The sequence below is a fragment of the Acartia tonsa genome, chromosome 12 (genome assembly GCF_053477335.1).
Source record: "Acartia tonsa isolate MP-2025a chromosome 12, ASM5347733v1, whole genome shotgun sequence".
In the NCBI taxonomy this organism is placed as follows: domain Eukaryota; kingdom Metazoa; phylum Arthropoda; class Copepoda; order Calanoida; family Acartiidae; genus Acartia; species Acartia tonsa.
The window spans coordinates 22,723,224-22,746,919 of NC_137271.1; the positions used below are offsets into that span (position 1 = coordinate 22,723,224).

The 23,696-nt window shown below is 32.9% G+C and overlaps 2 protein-coding genes and 1 long non-coding RNA gene across 3 annotated transcripts; 1 reads left to right on the plus strand and 2 right to left on the minus strand.

Moving 5' to 3' along the window:
• Window positions 1-1,309: 1,309 nt before the first annotated feature.
• Window positions 1,310-6,608, minus strand: LOC145334196 (uncharacterized). The gene is made up of 6 exons (XM_080179566.1): window positions 6,318-6,608; window positions 4,924-5,003; window positions 4,073-4,124; window positions 2,562-3,688; window positions 2,002-2,213; window positions 1,310-1,578 (listed from the first exon to the last, which is right to left on the minus strand). The coding sequence occupies exons 1-6, from the start codon at window positions 6,453-6,455 to the stop codon at window positions 1,442-1,444; spliced, it is 1,746 nt and encodes a 581-aa protein (XP_080035692.1). The 5' UTR covers window positions 6,456-6,608; the 3' UTR covers window positions 1,310-1,441.
• Window positions 6,609-7,543: 935 nt separating this feature from the next.
• LOC145333256 (uncharacterized) lies at window positions 7,544-23,642 on the minus strand. The gene is made up of 6 exons (XM_080178390.1): window positions 23,561-23,642; window positions 20,003-20,044; window positions 18,817-18,870; window positions 9,486-9,565; window positions 8,872-9,012; window positions 7,544-7,604 (listed from the first exon to the last, which is right to left on the minus strand). Exons 3-6 carry the CDS (start codon window positions 18,853-18,855, stop codon window positions 7,544-7,546), a joined length of 321 nt encoding a protein of 106 aa, XP_080034516.1. The 5' UTR covers window positions 18,856-18,870; window positions 20,003-20,044; window positions 23,561-23,642.
• Window positions 14,527-15,909, plus strand: LOC145334043 (uncharacterized). The gene is made up of 2 exons (XR_013884687.1): window positions 14,527-14,559; window positions 15,142-15,909. It is a non-coding gene; the product is annotated as an uncharacterized LOC145334043 (long non-coding RNA).
• Window positions 23,643-23,696: the final 54 nt, after the last annotated feature.

Genomic DNA, 23,696 nt, shown 5'->3' on the forward strand with positions numbered 1-23,696 from the left:
TGGAAAAATAATTAATACATTATTCAATAACTAAAAAATATTAATGCTATTGATTAAACTCATGTTTTTCCTACACTATTAATTTCATTAAAGACTTTTTAATACTCTTTATCTAAACCATTTACATTTGTTGGTTTACTATAAGGTTTAAATACTTTCTTTTCATGATCATAATTTAAAATGGAATTCAAATCATCATTTTCTTTTGATTTTTGTATACTGTTCTTATTTTCTTGACTTGGTTTTATATAATTTTCATCATTTAAAAGATCCAAAATTTAATCAATCTCTTAATAATTAATGGTTTTGAAAAAGTAAAAATCTTTACATTGTGGTATTTTTGATGATTGCAGCAAGGCGTTTGACTCTGTTACATAAGATTTTATTATATTTTTGATTTCAATAATACTTTTAATTCTATTTAAAGGGAGTGTGAACGTAAAAATTTCTTTTCTGTTTATCAAATCTTAACATTTTCTAAGCACATTTCACTACACTGATCAACCAAAAACGTCCTATTAACAAAAATATCCAGGAATAATGCCTTGATTTTATGGTATTTTGGGAGGGAAAGAGGAAAAAACAGGGAAAATCTGCACGTTTTTGTTTCTTATAATGTTTGTAGGGATATTTAACTTGTCATATATAGTTGAAACAATTTACTTACTGTTAAGGATTCATTTTATGATATAGAATTGCCAATTAGTTTTTTTTATAACGTAGTAATTAGGTAATAAATACCTATTTTAAATTCGTATTATTGACAAAAAAATACCTCACTGTCTACAAAGGATTGAATCTCATAGGTTATTTAAAATAATAATATCCTTTTTTATTGTGTTGGACAATAAATAACCCACTTTGGAGAATTAGTTTACACTTTTATCAGACTGTTTATAAAGAAATATTGCGTCTTTATTATTTACTTTGTAATTAAAGGTGGGCGAGAGATGGGCCATCTAAAGTTAATTAGATACTAATAAAAAACCTGTTTCTAGCTTTGTTATTGTATTTGGTTTTCAATAAAAAATATTGCTTATTTTATCAATTTCTAAGTAACTATACATTGGTTTAACGCAAGGATTATGTTAAAAGTCAGCTTAACCGTTAGGAAAAATCAAGAACTATGTGAAAAAGTTTAATTTTAGCTATAATGGGAGAAAAAAGCAATTTAATGCACATTTTATATAATACGGAAAATTTCTTCCTTTCCCTTTACCTTATAAAAATCGTCGCTCTATCTGTGAGATATTATGAATGAGATAATGTTAAGATTTGATATTAAGATGAGAAAAATTTACATTCACAGTCCCTTTAATTAACTTTTTTTTCATCTTTTCAATAATATATTTGGTTTATTTAACTATTACATTCTAAAATGAAATATCTGTAGTCAATTTGTTTGTTTATTATTTGGATTGCAACAAGGGGTTTGACTCTGTCACATAAGCTTTTGTTGTTTCATTTTCTCAATTACATATTCAGAGTTTCTCATCTTGACACCACCCTCATTTAGTTTATCTTCTTTGGACTTCTGACTGAGAATATCAATGATCTGAGCTGACGCTGTGGGTTTTCCTTAATAAAAGAAATATTTCTTTCAAATCAAGACATGATTTTTTTTAAATCTAAAACTTCCTCTGATTGTCATCTCATTTTTGAAGTAATTCTCTTAGTCTGTCCTTCGGTAGGTCAGTTCAACTATAAATGCTATGGGGAAAATATAATTTTCTCAGCTGCTATCCAAGATAGACAACTAAATTCCCTATACCAAAGAGCATCCATAATTTGATTTACTTTGTCTGTCTATCTGTAAGTTATGCTACAAATATAATTAAGAAAATATAAAAATATGTAAAAATAGGTTTTGTGATGAAAAGTTTTATCCAATAAATCTTCTTGATTTAAACAAATGCTCTCAAAATCTCTTTGACTGTATTTTCATCCATGATTTTTTGTGCTTTCAAACTTATGAATGTTGTCATTCTTCTTTGTAATCACCTTTGGATTTGTCACCACTTGCATTCACCATCTTGATGTCAGCTCCATTTGAATTATCCTCAGTATACTCATCTTTCAATCTCTGTCTCCAGGAGACAATAGATTGGTTAGGAACACCAACTTCTGTACCACCATTGGTATCTTCATCTGTAGTAGGAGAGTTAGGAACTCCATTCTGTGAAGGAGAATTTGATGTTGTAATATCAAGATTCCTGAAAAAATTAAAATTAGCTTATTAAAGTGAATTTATTTAATAATTAAACTTTCAAAAGGAGATTTTAAAAAAATCTCTGGATAAGTTCCATGATAAAATGGTTATAAAAAAGTTTTATAAATCTTTATAACTGCAATGAAGGAAAGTTTTAAAAATTAAAATTTCTATTAATCATAGATAAGATGGGCTATTGTTCTTTTATTTTTATCATAGTTCATAATAACAAAGGATTTTGTAATTATTTAGCAATGAATGGTTAAAATAAACTAAAATTTCTAGTACTTGTTACAATTTTTTTTCTTTAAAGTGCAATAATATAATGTACAAAATAAATAAGGGTTATGACCTGTTTCCAAAGAACATGGCATCAGTGACAACATTTGATTGGTAGGCAGTGTATTTAAATGGCTTCACTTTATTTTCCTCTTCTTGCTTTACAGGTATTATGGTTGTCTTGGGTGGGGATTCTCTTTTGATCTTGGGTTTAGATTTGGGAGAAGTAACAGCATTGAAAATGCGGGAAGCAATATTTGAGGATTTACGTACAGGTGGCTTCTTTTCCACTACAGGAACAGGTTTTGGTTTGGATTTAGGTATTAGCTTTGGGGATGGAGTGCTCTTTTTGACTATTTTAGGTGATGGTTGCAGTTTTTTCTCAACTGGAGTTTTGGCTTTGGGTATCACAGGTTCAGTAGCTTCCAATTTAGGTGGAGGTAGGGGTGTTGCTTCCTTTACAGGAGTCTTTTCTTTCTTTGGAATTGATGGTTTACGGGGAGGTTTATCTTCAGTTTTCTTCTCAACACTCTTGGCTTTAGCCTTTTCTTCCTTTTCAATACCTTTCCTATAAGCATCATCTCTCTTCCTCTTTTCATCATCTTCAACAGCTATCTTGATTGCAACAAAGTTGATGATTTTGGTGATGTATTTCTTGGGTTTTGATTCTGGCTTAACTGAACTACTTCTGGGCCTTACTGCTTTGGATTCCTCCTTTTTGGGTGTCAGTGTTGTATTGGATCTTTTCAGACCTGTTGCAGATTCATTCTTCTTGGGATGAGCTGATTTAAGGGCAAATTTAGGATGTTGTTTGCATGTGCCTAGGTTACATGTACAAGGCTCAACCTTTTCCTGTTGTTTCGCCTTGGGTTTTGATGGTGGTGGTTTGGCTTTTTTCAACACAAGACCACCATCAGCTGTTTTCCACCTGTCCAGAGCACTGGCAGGCTGTTCATATTTTTTCATATCCTCCCTCCAGTTTAGAACCTTTGGCTTGGCAGGCTCAGCATAATCTGGAGTACCGATGGTTGATTCGCTAAGTGCTTGCTTCTGCTTTGCCCGTTCCTTGTTTTTAAGTTCTTGCCTCCAGTCTACCGTGGCCGCCGGACCCTGGGACACCTTTAGGTTGGAACTCTCTGTTAAGCTCTTCTTCCTAGTAGCCTCCTGGTTCCGAGATTTTGGCTTCCATTTAACAGCAACCTAGAAAAGAGATAAGACAATTAATTTACATCCACTATATTGATAAACAAAATTACCCCTATTGTAGAACAAAATTATTGGTCAAAAAACTAGTTCGATTGTTATAAAACTCTGTCCAATATCCTTTACCTCTAATCGATTTCATCTTAGTGATCTTATCTTAGCAATCTATAATTATTTCAGAAGAATCTTAATGCAATTTGATTAGAAATTTTCATTAAAACTATAGGAATGGCAAAATTCGCCAAAAATCAATTTAATTGTGTATCTGCATAAATGTACTGGTATGTACATGTGTGAACACAGAAAAAAGTAAAAAAAGATGTATGAACATTTTCTGGTTAAAGAGTATCTGAGCTACTAAAAAAACTGAAAATAATTAACCTTTGGTTTTTCCACAGTATCATCAGCCTTCCACTTACCATTCATCTTAGCTCTAATATTCAAACAATGCTTTTTATCCAAATAATAAAGTAACAGGTTGTTTGTGTTTGTGTCTGTCTCTACCGACGGATCTTGCCCACTGGTGAACCAATATGGTTCTCCTTTACCGGGTAGCTTCTCATAGATTCATAACTATTTTAGAGAAGGTACCACTAACCAATCGCCAAAAAATACGAGAAATTTGAAAATATTCCCGCAGAAACATAGCTGATCTTAACAAAAAATTATTGCCTAGATAAGATATATAAAATAAAATAAAAATATTTTAAATACCACTAGAAGCTTCTAGGGGCGTAGCCGCTAGTCATGAATATAGTAAGTTTAGATCTCCTATTTTTGAATAAGACTAATAGAAAGACAGTTAAGGTACAATTCGAACATATTATTTGTTGCAAATTAATCGCATTTTGAAGAAAATAGCGATTTTTTTGGATAAAATCTCATATTTGAAAAGATTAATTTCTAAAGATAAAGCTAGTGGGAGAATTTTAACGTCCCAAAAATTCGTCGCTTGAATTTGATTTTGGATTGTTAGGATTGTTATGCCTGATTAGCCATCTAGGGGTTTTAAATCTATTCTTTTTATAAACTAAAAACCTGTACTTCAAACATATTATTTGAAAAAAGAAATAAAAAATAATTTTCACAACTAAAACTAAGAAAGTTATTTAATTTAGACAATATTAGTTATAATGAAATCATATGCCTTTTGGAAATAATAAAAAATACTTTCGTCTACAGATATGTTTCTTCTATGTTTTCAAACATTATAATGAAAAAGCAAATTGTTCCTGACATCCCCAATTCCATACTGCGGTTCCGGGGGCGGAGCTTGTATTGGCTCCAGGTCAGGTAGAGGCTCCTCCTCCTCCTAAATAGATATAGTCTTCTTAGGGATTTTAAGGGATAAGACAATGGATGGTAAAGGGTTGTAAATTCCCAATGACTATAAAATAAAATTACCACTTCTGTTGATTAAGATTATTAGTTGGAAAGTTTAAATGAACCATTTGAATAATTTAATGCTCTGTAAGCCATTGAACAAGAAAACTTGTATTTAAACTTTGGGTACCAATGTAATTTTCAGTCCAATGTCTCTACCTCCCTGAGTTTTCTAATAATAGCTTTCTGCATAAAGATGTACTTTTTTATCATATGGAAGAGCGTAAAAAAATATGTAATAAAAATATGGCAGTTTTCCTAAAAGTGCCTAGTTGAACACAAAACCCCTAATTTTTTCAAATAAATTAAAATAAAGGGGGTGGGGTGTTATTTGTATGCTTATTTTAAATTTTAGGAAAGATTAGGTTAGGTTATATTGAGTACAGGGTAGCCCTGCATAATTAGAATATTCGCAAGGGTTAGACATAAAAAACAACAAATCCCCTCCCTTGTTTTTACTCTACAGGGGGGGGGGGGAATGTACTCGCCAGCATAGAGAAAAAATAAAAGAGAGGAATCGAAGCAACTAGAAGATGAAAATAGGCAGTGGGCCTAGAGGCCTACTCAGCGCTGTTGCCGCGCTAAAATTTATTGCTATTCCACTACTTTTCAAATGAGAGGATTAAAAATTATTTTAAAAAATATTTTTTTACTTTTTACTATTTCCATATTTAGGGCAAGAATATTAGATTAGATATTTTCGTTTTAATGTTTTAATTAAAAATTACAGATAATTTTATTTTTATTTTAAAAAATTTGTTCATGAAAGATGAATCCTTCTATTTCTAAAAAGGGGGAAATTTTTTTCATAATGAACATTCAGCTGATTCTGACCGCCCACGGCTGTTTGCTAAATATCGCTTTTCTTTTTATTCACATTATTATTTATGATTGACTTACAAAAAGCCCAGGGCGGTTTTTGATTTTCGTCTGCTTCTAAATTTAGGGATGGGGAAGTAGTATTTTACCATGAAAAAGGGGTAAGTATTCATCCTCTTATCCTTTTTCCTTATGACTCGCCAGGCACTTAGAGGGCAAGCACCAAAAATATTTTTTCATTCGAACACAGTATTAGTGTCTTACTGATTATGACGTAACAAAAAAAAATTAACCAATGAGAGGCCGTTATTGACCAATGGTAAAATTTATAGAAGCCTCTCATTGGCTAATTTTTTTTGTTACGTCATAATCAGTCAGACACTATTATTTTCCGGCTTTAATATAACTGAATTTAAAACTTTACCTGGATTTCTGGTTCCGGCTCCGGGGTGGGTTCAATCCACAACCTTTCAAATCCAGGATATGTAATCATCCATAAATTTCTGTTATTTGAAAATCCATGATGTTGCCTTATCCTCAAAATTTCCGCATTCATCTGCATTTCCAGTGGCTTAGGGTCAGTAACTACAATATCTCTTTTAATTTTGTCCTTGATAATAAGAGAGGTAATGTCTATAGAGGGCTCAACAAAATATTTCTTGGCTCCTCGTGTGAATCTGTAGGCATTCTCGTCTGATATTCTATCAACCGTTTCTTCCTGTGTTTATTATGGCGATTTTATTTTATGAAAGAATGGTTTAATCGAATTAAAACCTTGCTTAATAATTAAGACAAAATATTTAAGTATTTAAGTATAAAAGGATGTTGTTTATTCTAATTTGCTTGCAGCTCTGTATACGATGTCGAGGAAGGGGGCAGAAAAATAGCATGAAACCAACCTATGACTAACAACTAAAAATAGAATAGTCTCGTTCCCTCTAGGTCAAAGAAGATAAAGTATAGAATTAAAAACCTCAAATATATCTTGGAAAATTGAAGAAAAGTCGCGCTTTCGCAATAAAAAACTTATAACTAACTTGAATTGTACGATTGTCCAGTTTGGACAAAACTGAAATAATACTTTTTAAAAAGAAAATTATATAACAAATGTGCCAATATCATTATTTTTGTCCAAATATTAAATTCACGTTCAAATTGAATTTTGTACATGGTTTTGCACATTATATAAGATTTTAATCAATTGTGAATTGCCGAAAGCCAGTCAGTATGGCTTTCAGTAAATTATTTAAAAAAGAATTAATTTTATAATATATATCTAGATAATTTCAGAAATCATGCAATTTTACTAAAAGCCATACTGACTTTTAGTACTTTCAAAAATTAAAATTTTATTTCAGGCTAGTCAGGCAGAATCGTCTACCTAGATTCTAACTTATATTTTTTGCTCTAAGTTAAGTGGTTAGAATCCAGGGAGGAAGGGGACATTGTACTGTAAATTACACTGTTAACCAATGAAATGTTAACCAATTGTTTTTTTTTCTAAACTAGCAGTGCACAAACTTTCATTCTACAGAAAGGTAAATTATTTTTGTGTATAACAATTGGTGATGAATATCAATTTATCATTTATTGTCTTATCCCTTAAGAATCCTGAAAAAAACATGACATTTTTAGTTTTTATAAAATCTCCTATTCCTGAACTGTGTTTGGTAACATTCTTTTACTTTTGGAGTTACTTACTTCAGAATATCTAAAATAAAACATATTTTGATGGTGTAACAACAACAAACTCGCGCGCACGAATGCCGCACTATCAGAGGTAAAATTAGAGGAAACGTCTTATTTTCTGATTCAGCGGAGTAAGGTTTAATAGGCATAGGAAATTTTCATACAGTGCATGACAAAATGACTCAAGGAACGCTTCCTTTCCGATACAGATGGTGTTCAGGGAAGGAGGGGACATTGGGCTGTTTATTATATTAGTCCCCAAAGTCTTATAATAACGTTATCTTAACAACCTTGTGGACTTTTATTAAATTTTGATTGGTTAGTTCATTTAGTTATGTCTTCAAACTTTTCAACCACTAATTGTAATCTACATAAAGGGTATATCTTCATTGGGAATATACATCAATTGATCAACCATTGTCTTATCCTTTTAGATCCCTGGGTGGTCCCCCTCAAGGTACCTACTTAAACACAGAACCCCACCCTCTTTATTTAAAAAGAATTAAAAATAAGGTAAGGGAAGTGGGGGGAGTTTTCGGTGAGTTTTACTTCAGTTAAGTTATAATGGTAACTCCAAAGGGTTATAGGGCCCCCAACTTAAAGAAAAACTACACACTCCTGATTATAATATTTTGTTTTAATTTCTGTGCTAGCAAAAAAATTTTCTCCTTGATGAATATTTTATGCATTTTTATTAATTTAAAAAACTGCTTTATCCAATCAAAAAAACTTAGATAAAAATCTGGGAAAAAGAAATTAAAAACAAATATTTTATAAAAGGAATCGGATTTCAATTTAATTTGATAAATTTTTAGTTATAAACTCAGAGCAAAAGAGATTTCTTTGAATTTCAGAAATTCTTTAAAATTTTAAATTAAAAGGATTTTTTAAAATTTATTTATCTTGTATTTAATAATATTTGTTTAAACAAGGATGACAACGTCCACTAAAGCATAATTAACAAATGAGTCATACAAACGAACGTTAACAAATAGTAAAAACGCAGAGGGAGGGAGGGGCCATTGGGATGTTTATTACACTGGTCCCCAAAGTTTAATAATACTAGTAGTGGAGGGGGGATTATTTTTTCTAGGGGCGATTTCTATTGGGAGGGTGATGGTATCCTCTCTTAAAATAGATACAAACCTCCCCAGAACCTATGATAAACTATACATTTTAAAGATAAACATCTCAGTTCATCATTTACCGAGATCCTTTGGTACAAACAGGTACACAGGTACACAGACACACACATATCCTGTTACATTTACATTTATATAGGAATGAACCTGGGGGCTTTGAGGGCGATTTCTGGTATTTTCTCCCTCCAGGAGTAGTGGTGTCTCTCGACCAAGTTGAGCTGGGACCTGAACACCTCCTCAGTTCTCATGTTGCGGTACCGGGTTCGAATCTCCCAACTGCTCTCCTGCCTAGGAATATAGCTGGGCTCATCAGGGATCTCAAGGGATAAGACAATGGATGAAAAAATTGATATGCTATACATACATCCCCAATGAAGATCTTAGGCAAAAAAACCACCCTCCCCCCTTACACATTTCACAAAATTAAGACTGCAACACAAAGTGAAAGGTTTAACCTTAATCAAATCAAATACTTATATAATTAGATGACTTTCTAAATTATTCTTTTAGACAACAATTAATATATTTCAAGTTTAGCTTCAAAACTGATAAAAATCTGATCCATAACAATCGGTTCAAAGCAATGCTAGAAAAAATGTTTCCAGTTTTCTACGAATATAAAAATGTACTATCATAATATCGTAACTAGTTTTGTTGGTCCTTGCCTACGGCAGGCATCTCGGGCTGGCTAACAAAACTAGCTTAAATCTTAAATATGCGGAAAGCTCTTTATAATATGATGCGATAAATGACTATTATACCTGGACATTGATGTAAGATTAGGGGAGCTAGCTGAAGGCATGTATCTTGTCTGCTGTCGAACTGTATCAGGGGCCGATATCTAAATACACATGTTGTGAATTTAAACAATTACTTAAAGAAATAGAATAAAACCGCATGTCGCTGGTTCAATTCTTACAGAGTGGGGGAGGGGTATTTTGTAGATGTTAAAATTGGGAGTTTTTGTGTAGTAAAAGTTGTCACAAATAAAGGCACTAAATAGATGTAAGATTGGGGGAGTTAGCTGAAGGTATGTATCTTGTCTGTTGTCGAACTGTATCAGGGGCTGATATCTAAATACACGTGTTGTGAATTTAAACAATTACTAAAAGAAATAGAATAAAGCCGTATGTCGCTGGTTCAATTCTTACAACGTGGGGGAGGGGTATTTTATAGTTGTTAAAAATTTGGAGTTTTTGTGTAGTAAAAGTTGTCGCAAATATAGGTATTAAATAGATGTAAAATTGGGGGAGCTAGCTGAAGGCATGTATCTTGTCTGTTGTCGAACTGTATCAGGGGCTGATATCTAAATACACGTGCTGTGAATTTAAACAATTACTAAAAGAAATAGAATAAAGCCGCATGTCGCTAGTTCAATTCTTACAGAGTGGGGGAGAGGTATTTTATAGATATTGGGAGTTTTTGAGTAGTAAAAGTTGTCACAAATATAGGTATTAAATAGATGTAAGATTGGGGGAGCTAGCTGAAGGTATGTATCTTGTCTGTTGTCGAACTGTATCAGGGGCTGATATCTAGAGACATTAAAATAGAATAATAAAGAGGGCAATAGCTTTTTTGTATTTTTCTCTTCTTCAAATTAAAAAAAGTACCCAAAGTTTAAAAGTAAACAAATAGAAAATATAGCTATAAAACGTTGGATACTTTACCTGATAAATATAACTTAAGCTGTTATCTATACATTAAAGTAAAAGAAAAAAGGGGGCAATAGCTTTATGTAGATTACCATTAATGTTGAGAAACCTGCCCAGATTTTGTATTGGGTCAAATTGTTATGTAAGCTTAGTGAGGTCTATACTCTATATAGAAGAAAAAAAAGCTAATTGCAAAATAATTCGTTAAATTCTTTTTCACATTGTTTTGATCATTTTTATTAGTTATGAAAATTTTTGGAAATAATCAATCATTCTTATAAAACTGACAATATGGATATAGATAATACGCTTTTCTAAAATTCCCTTTACCTAACCTTACAGAAAAAAAGGATGCATTAAAAGATTTTTTTGGTTTGTTAAAATACGGAATAACTCATAGTATTTATTTAAGTTATATGATTTCATTTCTGTCTTTATATCTTTAAAAAGAAATTTTAGGGTTTCCCTTAAAGAATAGCAGAGCACATAACCCCTCCCCCTTTTTTTTAAAAGAAAAATTAAGATATGTACGGGAAAGGGTAGTTTTTTTTCTTCTGATTTTAAATATTACCTAAGGCTAGGTTATATTTGATACAGAATAGCCTCTCATAGTTAGGACCACTGAATAGATTAAGCATAATGTATCATTCCCCTTAATTTGATTTCATTTAAAAAATATGGGGAGGTTTTTATTGTGCTCTAAGGCAGTGGCATGCGAACCGAAGGGGGCATTTGGGGCAATCGCCCCCCCCCTAGCCACCAAAACGCCCCCCCCCCCTGCCCCCCTAGCAACCGCCCCCCCTGCCCCCCCCCCTAAATGTTAAAAAATGCCCCATTTTGCCCCCCCCTGGTCAACAAAAATGCCCCTTTTTGCCCCCTACCCTACAAAAAGCAAAACTATCCCAGTTTCCAAAAAAAAAGATCAAGAAACACTCCAAAAAAAAATTTTGCCGCTTCGCGCCAAACAAACAGTTACTATTCATTTAACCTTACCAAATTAGTGTAGAAATTATTTTGTATAATATAAACTTTTTACCAAAGAAATTTTGTACATCCCCAATGATGATACACAAAATTACCTTATATAGATTACAATTAGTGGATGAAATGTATGGAAACTCGACTTAATTAACCAACCAATCAAAATTCCATTAAAGTCCCAAAAGTTGTTGAGCCAACAAATAAGAAAATTTTATATGAAATATTGGGGACTAGTGTAATAAATAGCCCAAAAACCCCTCACTCCCTGCATATTTGAAGAAAAAAATTTGCGCTTCGCTCCCTTCCAAATGGTTTCTGCTATGAAATATTGGGGACTAGTGTAATAAATAGCCCAAAAACCCCTCCCTCCCTGCATATTTGAAGAAAAAAATTTGCGCTTCGCGCCCTTCCAAATGGTTTCTGCTATGAAATATTGGGGACTAGTGTAATAAATAGCCCAAAAACCCCTCCCTCCCTGCATAATTGAAGAAAAAAATTTGCGCTTCGCGCCCTTCCAAATGGTTTCTGCTATGAAATATTGGGGACTAGTGTAATAAATAGCCCAAAAACCCCTCCCTCCCTGCATATTTGAAGAAAAAAATTTGCACTTCGCGCCCTTCCAAATGGTTTCTGCTTTTTATCACAATAAAAGGACAAGTAATTTTGTTTTATTTTTTACACAGTTCATTATATCTTTGGTTTTTATGGTACAATAGATTTTTTTGTGGATTATAATATTAAAAAAATAAAATTTCTCGCTGTTTCGAGCATCCAGTATGTAATTTACTTTGACTGTCATCACACAACATACAGGAAAAAGGATTTGTGACTTTTTCTACCTAAAATATATATTTATTTCAACAGATGCTCTTTAAATCTACTTGTCTGTATTCTTATTAATGATTTTTTGTGCTTTGCTACTTAAAGATGTTGTCATCCTTGTTGTCAAACAATAAAGAAATATTTAATATCATTTTCTCATATTAGGTTAATTTTTGGTAAATTATTTCCAAAATGAGTGTTTTTATCTCCCCTTCCCCCAATTTTTTTTAATGGGGTTATTCATCCTTCCTGCTGAGATTTTATAACATCCCCTTCCACCCATTAAAAATGTTTTGTGGTGGAGGTGGGGGGGGGGGGGGGGAAAGGTTAATTTATCTTCTGTACTATTTTTTCGAAGATGCTTTCTAGCTCCCTTCTCTTCGGTCATTGCAGGGTGGGGAGAAGGGATGGGGGAGAAGAGATGGGGGGGAAGAGATGAGGGGGGAAGAGATGAGGGGGGAAGAGATGAGGGGGGGAAGAGATGGGGGATATAAATGGGAAATAGGGATGGGGGAAGGGATGGGGAAGAAGGGATAAGGACTAGGAGGCCCATAATCAAATAATCCCACCCCTTAAAACGCCCTTATTTAAAATTAGTATATATAATCAAAATGCCCCCCCCTAGACAAAGTGCTTTGCACGCCACTGCTCTAAGGGCACTTAGTGGAAAAAATAAACATTAATTTTAGTAAAACAAGGATGACAGCATCCATAAAAGCGAAGCTCTGAAACAAGAATTAATACGCGCAATAGTAGCAAGTTTTATCATCACTGCTTCTCTAAAGCTATGGTCAGTCCGTCCATACGTACGGTCTGTCATAATGAAAAGTTAGTTTCCAGAAATTAGATTATCTTATTTTCTATTAAAGATAGAGGTCTGAGTTTTGATGTGTAGATTCCTCTTGGCTAAAACATGATATGCACCTACTACTGCTATGTCTGGCATGTGACATAATATTTGAGTAGGGGGGATGTTTTGGCCCATAAACAGGAGCAACTCATTACTTTGCACAGTTCCAGACTTCAGGACAAATGTTATGCCAGCAATGTGTTGTCTGTCTGTTGGATGTTACTTAACATAATATCCTTTACTTGCTAGGAAAACTAACAGATCTTAGAACTTTTAGGGTTGCATTGCTATTTGTAATTTCTTATTTTTAAAAATAAGATATCATGGTAATGAATAAGGAATATAAATATTGCGTTCATCATATAATTTAGTCAATTAACTATAAATAAAATAATTTTTAGGCTTTTCCTTAAAATAATCTTATTATAACATAATATAACCTAACCTAATCTACCCTAAAGTAATAAAGAAACAAAGAAAGAACTAACTCTTACAAACTCCATTATTTTCCATTTATTTCAAAATAGCTGTGAGAGGGGGGGGGGGGGGTGGGGCTGTCAGTCTTTTACCAGGCACTTTAAGGGAAATCTTCTAAATCAAGGAGAAAAAATAAATAATCTTAATGATGTTTCGAAATAAATATAAAGATATATAAGTTAAGAATTGGGTAACATCCTCTTAAAATTTTTTTCTTTTCAATTTTGAAAATTTGAATACCCTCCCCCCCCCCCCCTAGCCTGCCTAGCCGCCGAGCTCAGCCAAGAGGAGAACGCCAAGAATTAATATTGCCGCTGTGACCGCTCTCAAACATGTGGGTGGATTTATCTTATGGATAGTAGACCAAATAATGCCCTTTTTCGCGGTCGTACGCCGTCATGTGTCATGTTGAAAGGGTGGCGCAAATTTCAATTATAAGTTTCTCGCTACTTGATTTAATATTTTTCTCTATAAGATAAAAGCGATGCTTGTGAGATTATTCAATTAGCATTAATATAAAGATAATTTTTTCTCAAATCGAGTAATCTGGGATCTGAAATTTGCGTTACCCTTCCAACATGACGTCTGACCGCGTACGAACGCGAGAAATGGCATTATTTGGTCGACTATCAACCCTATCTGCCCCACACCACTCAGGGATTTACTCAGGGAGGGAGGCGACATTGCTCTGTTTTTTTTTGCATTTGTCCCCAAAGTTTTGTAATAAAGTTTCCATACGGGTTAAACACTTTGGGGACTTTTTATTGAATTTCAATTGGTTGGTTCATTAAATTCAGTGTCAAATCTAGCCACTGATTATAATAAGCATAAGGGGTAATTTTAAGTATCGTCATTGGGGATGTACAGTAATTTATTGGCAATTGTCTTATCCCTTTAGATCCCTGGATTTTACCCTTATAAATTAAAAATATGACCATTATAATTATTGTGGGCGGAGTTATAAAACGCCCATATATAAATTTTTTTTTACAGGTAAATTGTTAGTTAGTTGCATTTTAGTTTTCATTTGTTAGACATCTATGGTTAATTCAGGTAATATTTATTCAAACTTATTTTAGTTAGTAGCGTAGCTATTTAACAATAATTAGATAAATAATTTTTTTATTTTAGATTTTAAAAGAAAAATTTTGTTGATGGGGGGTCGTATGCCCATCTAATCTATACATTGCTTTGTCCGTCTGTCTGTTATTTGGGGTGCTAGATCGATTCCTATATTTTATTGCTTTTGCTTTTTGCTCAACTTCCTTTCAAGATAGAGGGCTGAAATTTTTAGGGGTTAATTAATTTGACATTCTACATAATTCCACGAAGTTTATTAAGATTTGTCTATTAATTGCGGTGCTAGATCGATTCCTAGATTTTTAAGTTTTCGTGTTTTTAAAGGTTGCATGATTTTCAAGGTTAAATGACACTGCTCTAAAATTTGTGGATCTACTGCAGTTCTCGATATATTTTTAATATTTGAGATCGCTACTTAAGGATGTTGTCATCCTTGTTTTCAATACTAACTTTTCTCCCTTAGACTTTTTTTTTGATATATTAACAATGCTTAAAACATATATAAGTACATTTAATTTCTTTTATAAAAGATATTTATACATTTATTTTTTTTAGGATGAGAGGTGTTTTTGTTATTGTAGCAGTAATATCCCTTGCAAGTTCAGCCCATAGACGCCAGAATCAACCCAATGATGGTCAACCGATAGAAACCCCACATGTGTACATCCCAGATCAACCCATAGCTGCCCCACCTCCTGCAAAACCCTATTACCCTACCCCACCCCATACCCAACCCTATAACCCACCACCTCAGCCCCAAACCCCACCGCCGCATACCCCACCCTATTCCCCACCCTATACACCTCCCCATACCCCACACCATAACCAACCCTATAACCCAGCCCAACCCCAAATCCCACCGCATACACCACCCTATACACCACCCCATGCACCACCCTATACCCCACCCCATACCCCACACTATAACCAACCCTATAACCCACCCCATCACCAAAATCCAACAAATCTCTTTGGCAATTCCTTTATTCCTAATTTTGGAAATTTCCTACCGAACATTTTTGGTGGTTTTGCTAGTCCGTTTTTCGGAAGATCTATAGATTTTAGGCCAGCTCTAGGCCAAACAGCATTGAGCCCTGCAGAACGTTGTACACTATTGAGATTGACCCCTGCAGGGGTTAGGCGTTGCATTGAAAGGGCCCAGGGTAAAAAATAGAATTATTGTTTAACATCTTTAAAATCCAATTATGTTGTTATCTTAAAATGTAAATACTACCTATGTAAAATATATTAAAACTATTTTCTGTGAAAATATTCTAAATTTGTATGAGATGAAATATATTATAAAATGTATCATATTCTTTATTTATTATATAAAAGTAACAGTATGTCTATATGTCTGTGTGTACCAAAGAATGTGTCTAACATCTGAATCGATATGTTTTTCCTTTACAGTGTAGCGTCTAATATGTCCTAGGATAAATTTATATTGTTAAGAAGGGAGGGGACATTGAAATGTTTATCATACTAGTCCCCAAAGTTTTATAATAACATTTATTATTTGTTGGCTTAACAACTTTAAGAACATTGAATTTTAATATTGGTTTGTTAATTAAGTTAAGTGATTAAACTTTTAACCACTAATTGTCAGCTACAGAAGGGATAATTTTGTGTATCATAACTGGGGATGTCCATTAATTCATCAGCTATTGTCTTATCACTTTAGATCCCTGATTGTTAAGTCACTAACCGTTTTAGAATTTAGAATTTTTATCTGGTAAAAGTTTTCTTTTAGAGGCTATAGCCCATTTCTAGAAATTGGTCTATGCATTAATAACAAGGTTTATTTGTCCAAAATTAGTGCTGCAATATAAAAAACAAGGATGACAACATCCATAAAAGCGAAGCTCTGAAACGGTAGGACAAACGGACATTAACACTTGTGTAATGTTAGAACTGAATAATCAGAATGCAAATGTATAAGAGTCAAAGCAAAATTGTAAGTAAATTTGTTGAAAAACTACTTGATACAGGATAATGATTAAGGACATACTTACATTTTTAGGACTTGATTATAGAGTTGCTTCGCTTATAATATTGTACTTTGTTGTCCCAGGAATCAGTATACCAAAATTCAGACCAATCAAATAATTAGGTCACATACAAATTTGTTGTTAAAAATGTAAAAACTAAAAAAAATCAACATGTTTAACACGTACGGACATTCTGGTAATGATTATAGAGTTGCTACGCTTTCTAACTCGTACCTTACTATTACAGGAATAACCATGCAAAATTTGAAATCGATAGGACAATTCTAACATGCCTAAATTAACGAAAAAAACTATTTAATAAAGTAAAAAAATCAATATGTTTAAAATTGACGTACGGACATTTTGGTAATGATTATAGAGTTGCTACGCTTTCTAAATCGTACCTAACTACTAAAGGAATCACCATGCAAAATTTGAAATCGATAGGAGAATTCTAACATGTCTAAATTAACGAAAAAAGCTATCCGTTACGGACGGACGTACGGACGGACCGACCCTAATTATAGAAAAGCTTCGCTTTTAAAAACATAATATTTCAAATTCAGGATTATATATATAATTTAAAGCGAAGCTTTTCTATAATTAGGGTTCGTCCGTCCGTCCGTACGTCTGTAACGGATAGCTTTTTTCGTTAATTTAGGCATGTTAGAATTGTCCTATCGATTTCAAACTTTGTATGCTGATTCCTGTAATAATTAGGTACGATTTAGGAAGCGTAGCAACTCTATAATCACTACTAGAATGTCCGTACGTCCATTTTAAATATGTAGATTTTTTTACTTTTTTAACAACAAATTTGTATGTGATTTAATTATCCGATTGATCTGATTTTTGGTATACTGATTTCTGGGACAATAAAGTATTATATTATAAGCAAAGCAACTCTATATTCAAGTCATAAAAATGTAAGTATGTCCATAAACATTATCCTGTATCAAGCAGTTTTTTTTTAACAAATTTACTTACAATTTTGCTTCGACTCTTATACATTTATATTATGATTATTCAGTTCTGACACTATACAAGTGTTTATGTCCGTTCGTCCTACAGTTTCAGAGCTTCGCTTTTATGGATGTTGTCATCCTTGTTTATACTAGTTGCTTAGCTCCTAACATTTAGAGAAGGAAGGGAGGATTCGAAAAAAACCCGCCAACCAATTCGTGTTAACATTTTCCGAGATCTTTAGCTTTATACAAAAAAGTAATAAAGGAAACAGTAAGATGAGAGAAATGTTGTGATTTTTAATCTTAATTGGTATGAAGCATAAATTACAACACAAGTAATATTTTCATTTCAATATTTCTTTTTAAAGTATTGGGACTGTTTTACTAAAGTTTTTAAATGGATAACGGCCCGACCAATAAAAGCGATTAAAAATTGCAAACTAAATTGACGACAATTTTTCTCCTGTCATAATATCCACGTAAATTCTGCATACATTATTCCATGTTGTTTTTACCTGGGTTAGTTCTCTAACTTGTATTCCATGTTGTTTTTACCTGGGTTAGTTCTCTAACTTGTATTCCATGTTGTTTTTACCTGGGTTAGTTCTCTAACTTGTATTCTATGTTGTTTATACCTGGGTTAGTTCTCTAACTTGTATTCCATGTTGTTTTTACCTGGGTTAGTTCTCTAACTTGAATTCTATGTTGTTTATACCTGGGTTAGTTCTCTAACTTGTATTCCATGTTGTTTTTACCTGGTTTAGTTCTATAACTTGTATTCCATGTTGTTTTTACCTGGGTTAGTTCTCTAACTCGTATTCTATGTTGTTTTTACCTGGGTTAGTTCTCTAACTTGTATTCCATGTTGTTTTTACCTGGGTTAGTTCTCTAACTTGTATTCCATGTTGTTTTTACCTTGGTTAGTTCTCTAACTCGTATTCTATGTTGTTTTTACCTGGGTTAGTTCTCTAACTTGTTATCTATGTTGTTTATACCTGGGTTAGTTCTCTAACTCGTAATCTATGTTGTTTTTACCTGGGTTAGTTACCTAACTCGTATTCTATGTTGTTTTTACCTGGGTTAGTTCTCTAATTTGTATTCTATGTTGTTTATACCTGGGTTAGTTCTCTAACTCGTAATCTATGTTGTTTTTACCTGGGTTAGTTCTCTAACTCGTATTCTATGTTGTTTTACCTGGGTTAGTTCTCTAAATCGTAATCTATGTTGTTTTTACCTGGGTTAGTTCTCTAACTCGTATTCTATGTTGTTTTTACCTGGGTTAGTTCTCTAACTTGATTAACAGCTGTTCTCATACGCTCTAGTCTTTTCTAAATAGATAATTCGATAGATAGATAGATAAGATATAGATAGATAGATTAATAAATATATAATTGGAAATATCATCTTTATCTAGGGCCCGGGGCTCTATGTTCGGGGGGATAGAGCAGTAAAATAGCCTAAAACCATACCAAAACTTTTTTCATGAAAATAAAATAGTTTAAAACCATCCCATGACCTATAAGAAGCTTCACTGTAAAGGAGAACTATATCGGTTTAGCGGTTAGCAATATCCTTCGCTACAGACCAAAAAAAGCTTAGTACTTTATATTATAGGATATTGGGAAAAGTAAGGGTTGTAGATTAATTAAACAGCCATTATCCTCTCCCTTCCTGTTCATATATCTTGTTGCACAGAACTAATTACAAACAACTAGTAATTCAATTATCCTTTCTTAGAGACACAAAATATATTATTTACTCAAAATGCGTACATAGGGAAATATTTTATTTTCGTCAGATTTTTTATTAGCGAAGCTGCTTTATAATTCATTTTGTCTGTCCGTCCGTGAAAGCTGAAATGGAAAGCTTTTATTGCAAGTTAAGGCATGTTGAAATTGTCCTATGGATTTTAAACGTCGTTAGTGGATTAATGTAACAGTTAGGTACAAATTAGAAAGAATATGGATTCCTATGACCAATAGGTACAATGCGATAAGCAAAACAACTTCTTAATTAATTCTTAAAATGTAAATATGCCCATTTGAAGCATCCTGTTTTTAAGTAATTTGGAAATTTGGATTTGTTAATGATCGTTTGTCTGACTTTATGATTAATTAATGTTCACTTTCATGGATGTTGTCATCCCTGTTTGGATAACATTAACCATGTCCCCTAATAGCTATACATTGAATCGTATTATGGACAGCTTTCCGTTAAAACTAAAATAAAAAAATAAAAGATTAAAACCAGTTTTGTTGCTCCAGTGGGGCCGAAGGCTTGGCTAACAAAACTTGTATCTTTTTTATTATTTTTATCTTAATTTTTATGGAAAATTATATGGAAAATATATTTAATTCGACGCTAAACATTATTTTTCAGTATGGCTGAGAACCGGTTGTAATTCACTAGATATTAATCGGTTTCGAAGCTCTACTGGAAAATGACCAATAGAAAGCTCACCTTCCAATCTTCTTCTTCATCTTGAACTGGAACTTTGTTTTCCTACAAAAAGTTTCAAGTTTACACAACAATTCTATCTATAACAGTTATTTCTCGCAGTATTATAAACGGCTTTCCGCGGATAAAGAAAGTACAATTATAAGATTAAAACCAGTTTTTTTAGTTGAAGGCACCGGCTAAAAAACTGGTTTTAATCTTATGATTGTACATTTTTATATTCGTAGAAAGCTGGATATAATACGATGCTAGACATAGTTTTTTTCGTATGGATGAGAACCAGTTCTTATCCACCGGATTCGAATGAATACGAGAATAGTTATTTTTTCATTGTATTATAAACGGCTTTCCGCGGATATAGAATGTACAAATATAAGATTAAAACCAGTTTTTTAGCCCCGAGGTGCCAAAGGAACGGACTAAAAAAACTGGTTTAATCTTATGATTGTACATTTGTATATTCGTAGAAAGCCGTTTATAATACGATGCTAGACATAGTTTTTTCGTATGGATGAGAACCGGTTCCTATCCACCGGATTCGAATGAATACGAGAATAGTTATTTCTCGCATCGTATTATAAACGGCTTTCCGCGGATATAGAATGTACAATTATATGATTGTACATTTTTATATTCGTAGAAAGCTGTATATAATTCGATGCTAGACATAGTTTTTTCGTATAGATGAGAACCGGTTCCTATCCACCGGATTCGAATGAATACGAGAATAGTTATTTCTCGTATCGTATTATAAACGGCTTTCCGCGGATATAGAATGTACAAATATAAGATTAAAACCAGTTTTTTAGCCCCGAGGTGCCAAAGGAACGGACTAAAAAAACTGGTTTAATCTTATGATTGTACATTTGTATATTCGTAGAAAGCCGTTTATAATACAATGCTAGACATAGTTTTTTTAGCCGGTGCCTCCGGCACCTCGGGGCTAAAAAAAACTAGTTTTAATCTTATGATTGTACATTTTTATATTCGTAGAAAGCTAGATATAATACGATGCTAGACATAGTTTTTTCGTATTCATGAGAACCGGTTCCTATCCACCGGATTCAAATGAATACGAGAAAATAAATTAAAATGATTACTGTTTGGATAAAGATTAAGATCTCGCAACCACTTGGCCAAATGGGCTGTGTTGTTTATGGAATATTAGACACACAAAGGTTGTAGATTATTAGACGGTGCTAGACATAGTTTTTTCGTATGGATGAGAACCGGTTCCTATCCACCGGATTCGAATGAATACGAGAATAGTTAATTCTCGTATCGTATTATAAACGGCTTTCCGCGGATATAGAATGTACAATTATAAGATTAAAACTAGTTTTTTTTAGCCCCGAGGTGCCGGAGGCACCGGCTAAAAAAACTGGTTTTAATCTTATGATTGTACATTTTTATATTCGTAGAAAACTGGATATAATACGATGCTAGACATAGTTTTTTCGTATTCATGAGAACCGGTTCCTATCCACCGGATTCAAATGAATACGAGAAAATAAATTAAAATGATTACTGTTTGGATAAAGATTAAGATCTCGCAACCACTTGGCCAAATGGGCTGTGTTGTTTATGGAATATTAGACACACAAAGGTTGTAGATTATTATTTTTAATTTGAGATACTCCAGTGATGTATTGATGCTTCCAGGATGTTTTTTTTTAAAAGAAGGTGTCTTAAATTTTATTTTTATAGCTAGTCGGTGTTTTCAGTAAGTAGTAAATGTAAATTTTTTCTTAGAATTTAGATATGCAATCGTTTTTTTTGTATACTTCTTATTTTTTAAGTAATTTAAGTATTTTTTAAAATAAAGTAAGTTTTAAGGTACTAAAACACAACAAAAAAATGAAGAAAATTGCCATTATGAACAAAAATAGTAAGATCTTTAATTTGACACCTTACTTTTTTAATTATGTTGAGTAATTATTGAAAAAATCTATTTTTTTGAACCCACAAGAATAAAAACTTTGAACTTAAATATATCATACACAGGCATAAGAAATAGGTGTTTATATATACATTAGAATGAGAAAAATATTACAAATCCATTCTGAGCAAAATTAAAATAAAAAGTTTACAAAATAGTAAATAAACTACGATAAAAGAAATTATATGAAAATATTATATTATATCATACAGGCAACCACCTTAAATCCTTATTTTAAGAGTAAAAATGGGAAGGGGGTATGTTCAAATTATTGATTAAACTAAGGTTTAAAAAATCGATTTTTTCAATAATTACCAGACTGAATTTAAAAAGTAAGGTGTCAAATTAAAGATCTTATTATTTTTGTTAATAATGGCAATTTTCTTCTTTTTTTGTTGCATTTTAGTACCATAAAACCAACTTAATTTTTTTAAAAACTTGAATTCATTAACCCTTAACGGTCGGGAGGGGGGGGCGTTGAACGCCCCCCCATCCGGTTTTTTCTATCTCATTTTCTGTGTGTAAAAGATGAAGAGCCCAAACTGCTTGACTTTTTAAGTATGGGTATGACACATAACTGAGAGTTGGAATTTTTTGAATATCTCCATCCTGGCGGGCACAGGATGCCAGCAAACCTGGCAGGGTCATCCAGGTAAAGAGCAAAATTATTTTTTTGACTAAAACAAAGCATTTTATCATACCAAAATACTTAAAAATTCTCTAGTAGTACATCCTTATATGAAATACAGGTGTTCAAGTCACTTTCAGGTTCCAGGTATGATCCTGCAGGTCCTGATCCTCCAGGTCTCCAGAAATCTTTAAAAGGCTCCTGTGGCCGCAATTTTTGACTTAGAGACTTCAATTTTTAAACTTAAGCTTTTCTTACATGTCTACATAACGTATTAAAATTTCATGAAGATCCGCCGCCGTTTTCCCGCCGACCGCCGACTGCGGCGGCTGGCAGCTACCAAGTACAGCTGCGGCCGCTGAAATTTATATTTTGATATTTCTAATGTAAAATTTACATAAAGATAAACATTTTCTGGAAAAAAAATTTTCTTCTAGCTTCAAAAATAAGAAAATTACAGCCGTTTGAAATTTTTAAGTAAAAAAGGACCTAAAAACAAAGGTTGTTAAATAAAAGGGTGAAGGAAGCGAAAATTGACCTAGACTTATAAAAGGTCGGAAATTCATTATCAAACAGGGGACTTGCACAAAAAAATTTAGCCCTCTAGCTCTAATAGGAACTGAGATAATAAGGGGGGGCGTTGAACGCCCCCCCCCCCGACTGATTAAGGTGCAGCAAGGGGCCCGACTGTAAAGGGTTAAGAAATAAGAGGTCTACAAAAAAAAGATTGCATATCTAAATTCTATGGAAAATTTTACATCTACTACTTACTAAAAACACCGACTAGCTATAAAAATAAATGTTAAGACACCTTCTTTTAAAATAAAATATTTTAGGCTATTTTTATACCCCCTTCTTCCAAAATCAAATACAGAGCCCATAGATTATATAGAGTGCCGTCGTCAATAATGATTTAGGCCTTAAATAATTGAGATACATTATCCATATATTCTGATAATTATAAAATTTTATTAAAAAATCTTTGAAATATTACCTCTTTATTATTGAGATTTTGATGAGTGACGTCATTGTTGTTTACATCATGATCTACAGCTTCAGGTTTTTCTTTAGCTTCAACATCTATAGAATAGTTAATATTTCAGGGATCGAAAGGGATAAGAAAATTGATA

What these genes read in the sequence shown, in the direction of transcription:
- LOC145334196 (XM_080179566.1), bottom strand. Translation starts at nt 6,455, where the DNA reads ATGCAGATGAATGCGGAAATTTTGAGGATAAGGCAACATCATGGATTT. An exon ending in AGCCGGAACCAGAAATCCAG is followed by an intron (nt 5,004 to 6,317) that starts GTAAAGTTTTAA and finishes ATATCTATTTAG; the next exon opens with GAGGAGGAGGAGCCTCTACC. An exon ending in AAGTGGTGACAAATCCAAAG is followed by an intron (nt 1,579 to 2,001) that starts GTGATTACAAAG and finishes TCTTTTATTAAG; the next exon opens with GAAAACCCACAGCGTCAGCT.
- LOC145333256 (XM_080178390.1), bottom strand. Translation starts at nt 18,855, where the DNA reads ATGAGAACAGCTGTTAATCAAGTTAGAGAACTAACCCAG. An exon ending in AAGTTAGAGAACTAACCCAG is followed by an intron (nt 9,566 to 18,816) that starts GTAAAAACAACA and finishes ATGTGTATTTAG; the next exon opens with ATATCGGCCCCTGATACAGT. An exon ending in ATCGCCCTCAAAGCCCCCAG is followed by an intron (nt 7,605 to 8,871) that starts GTTCATTCCTAT and finishes GTTTTATTTTAG; the next exon opens with ATATTCTGAAGTAAGTAACT.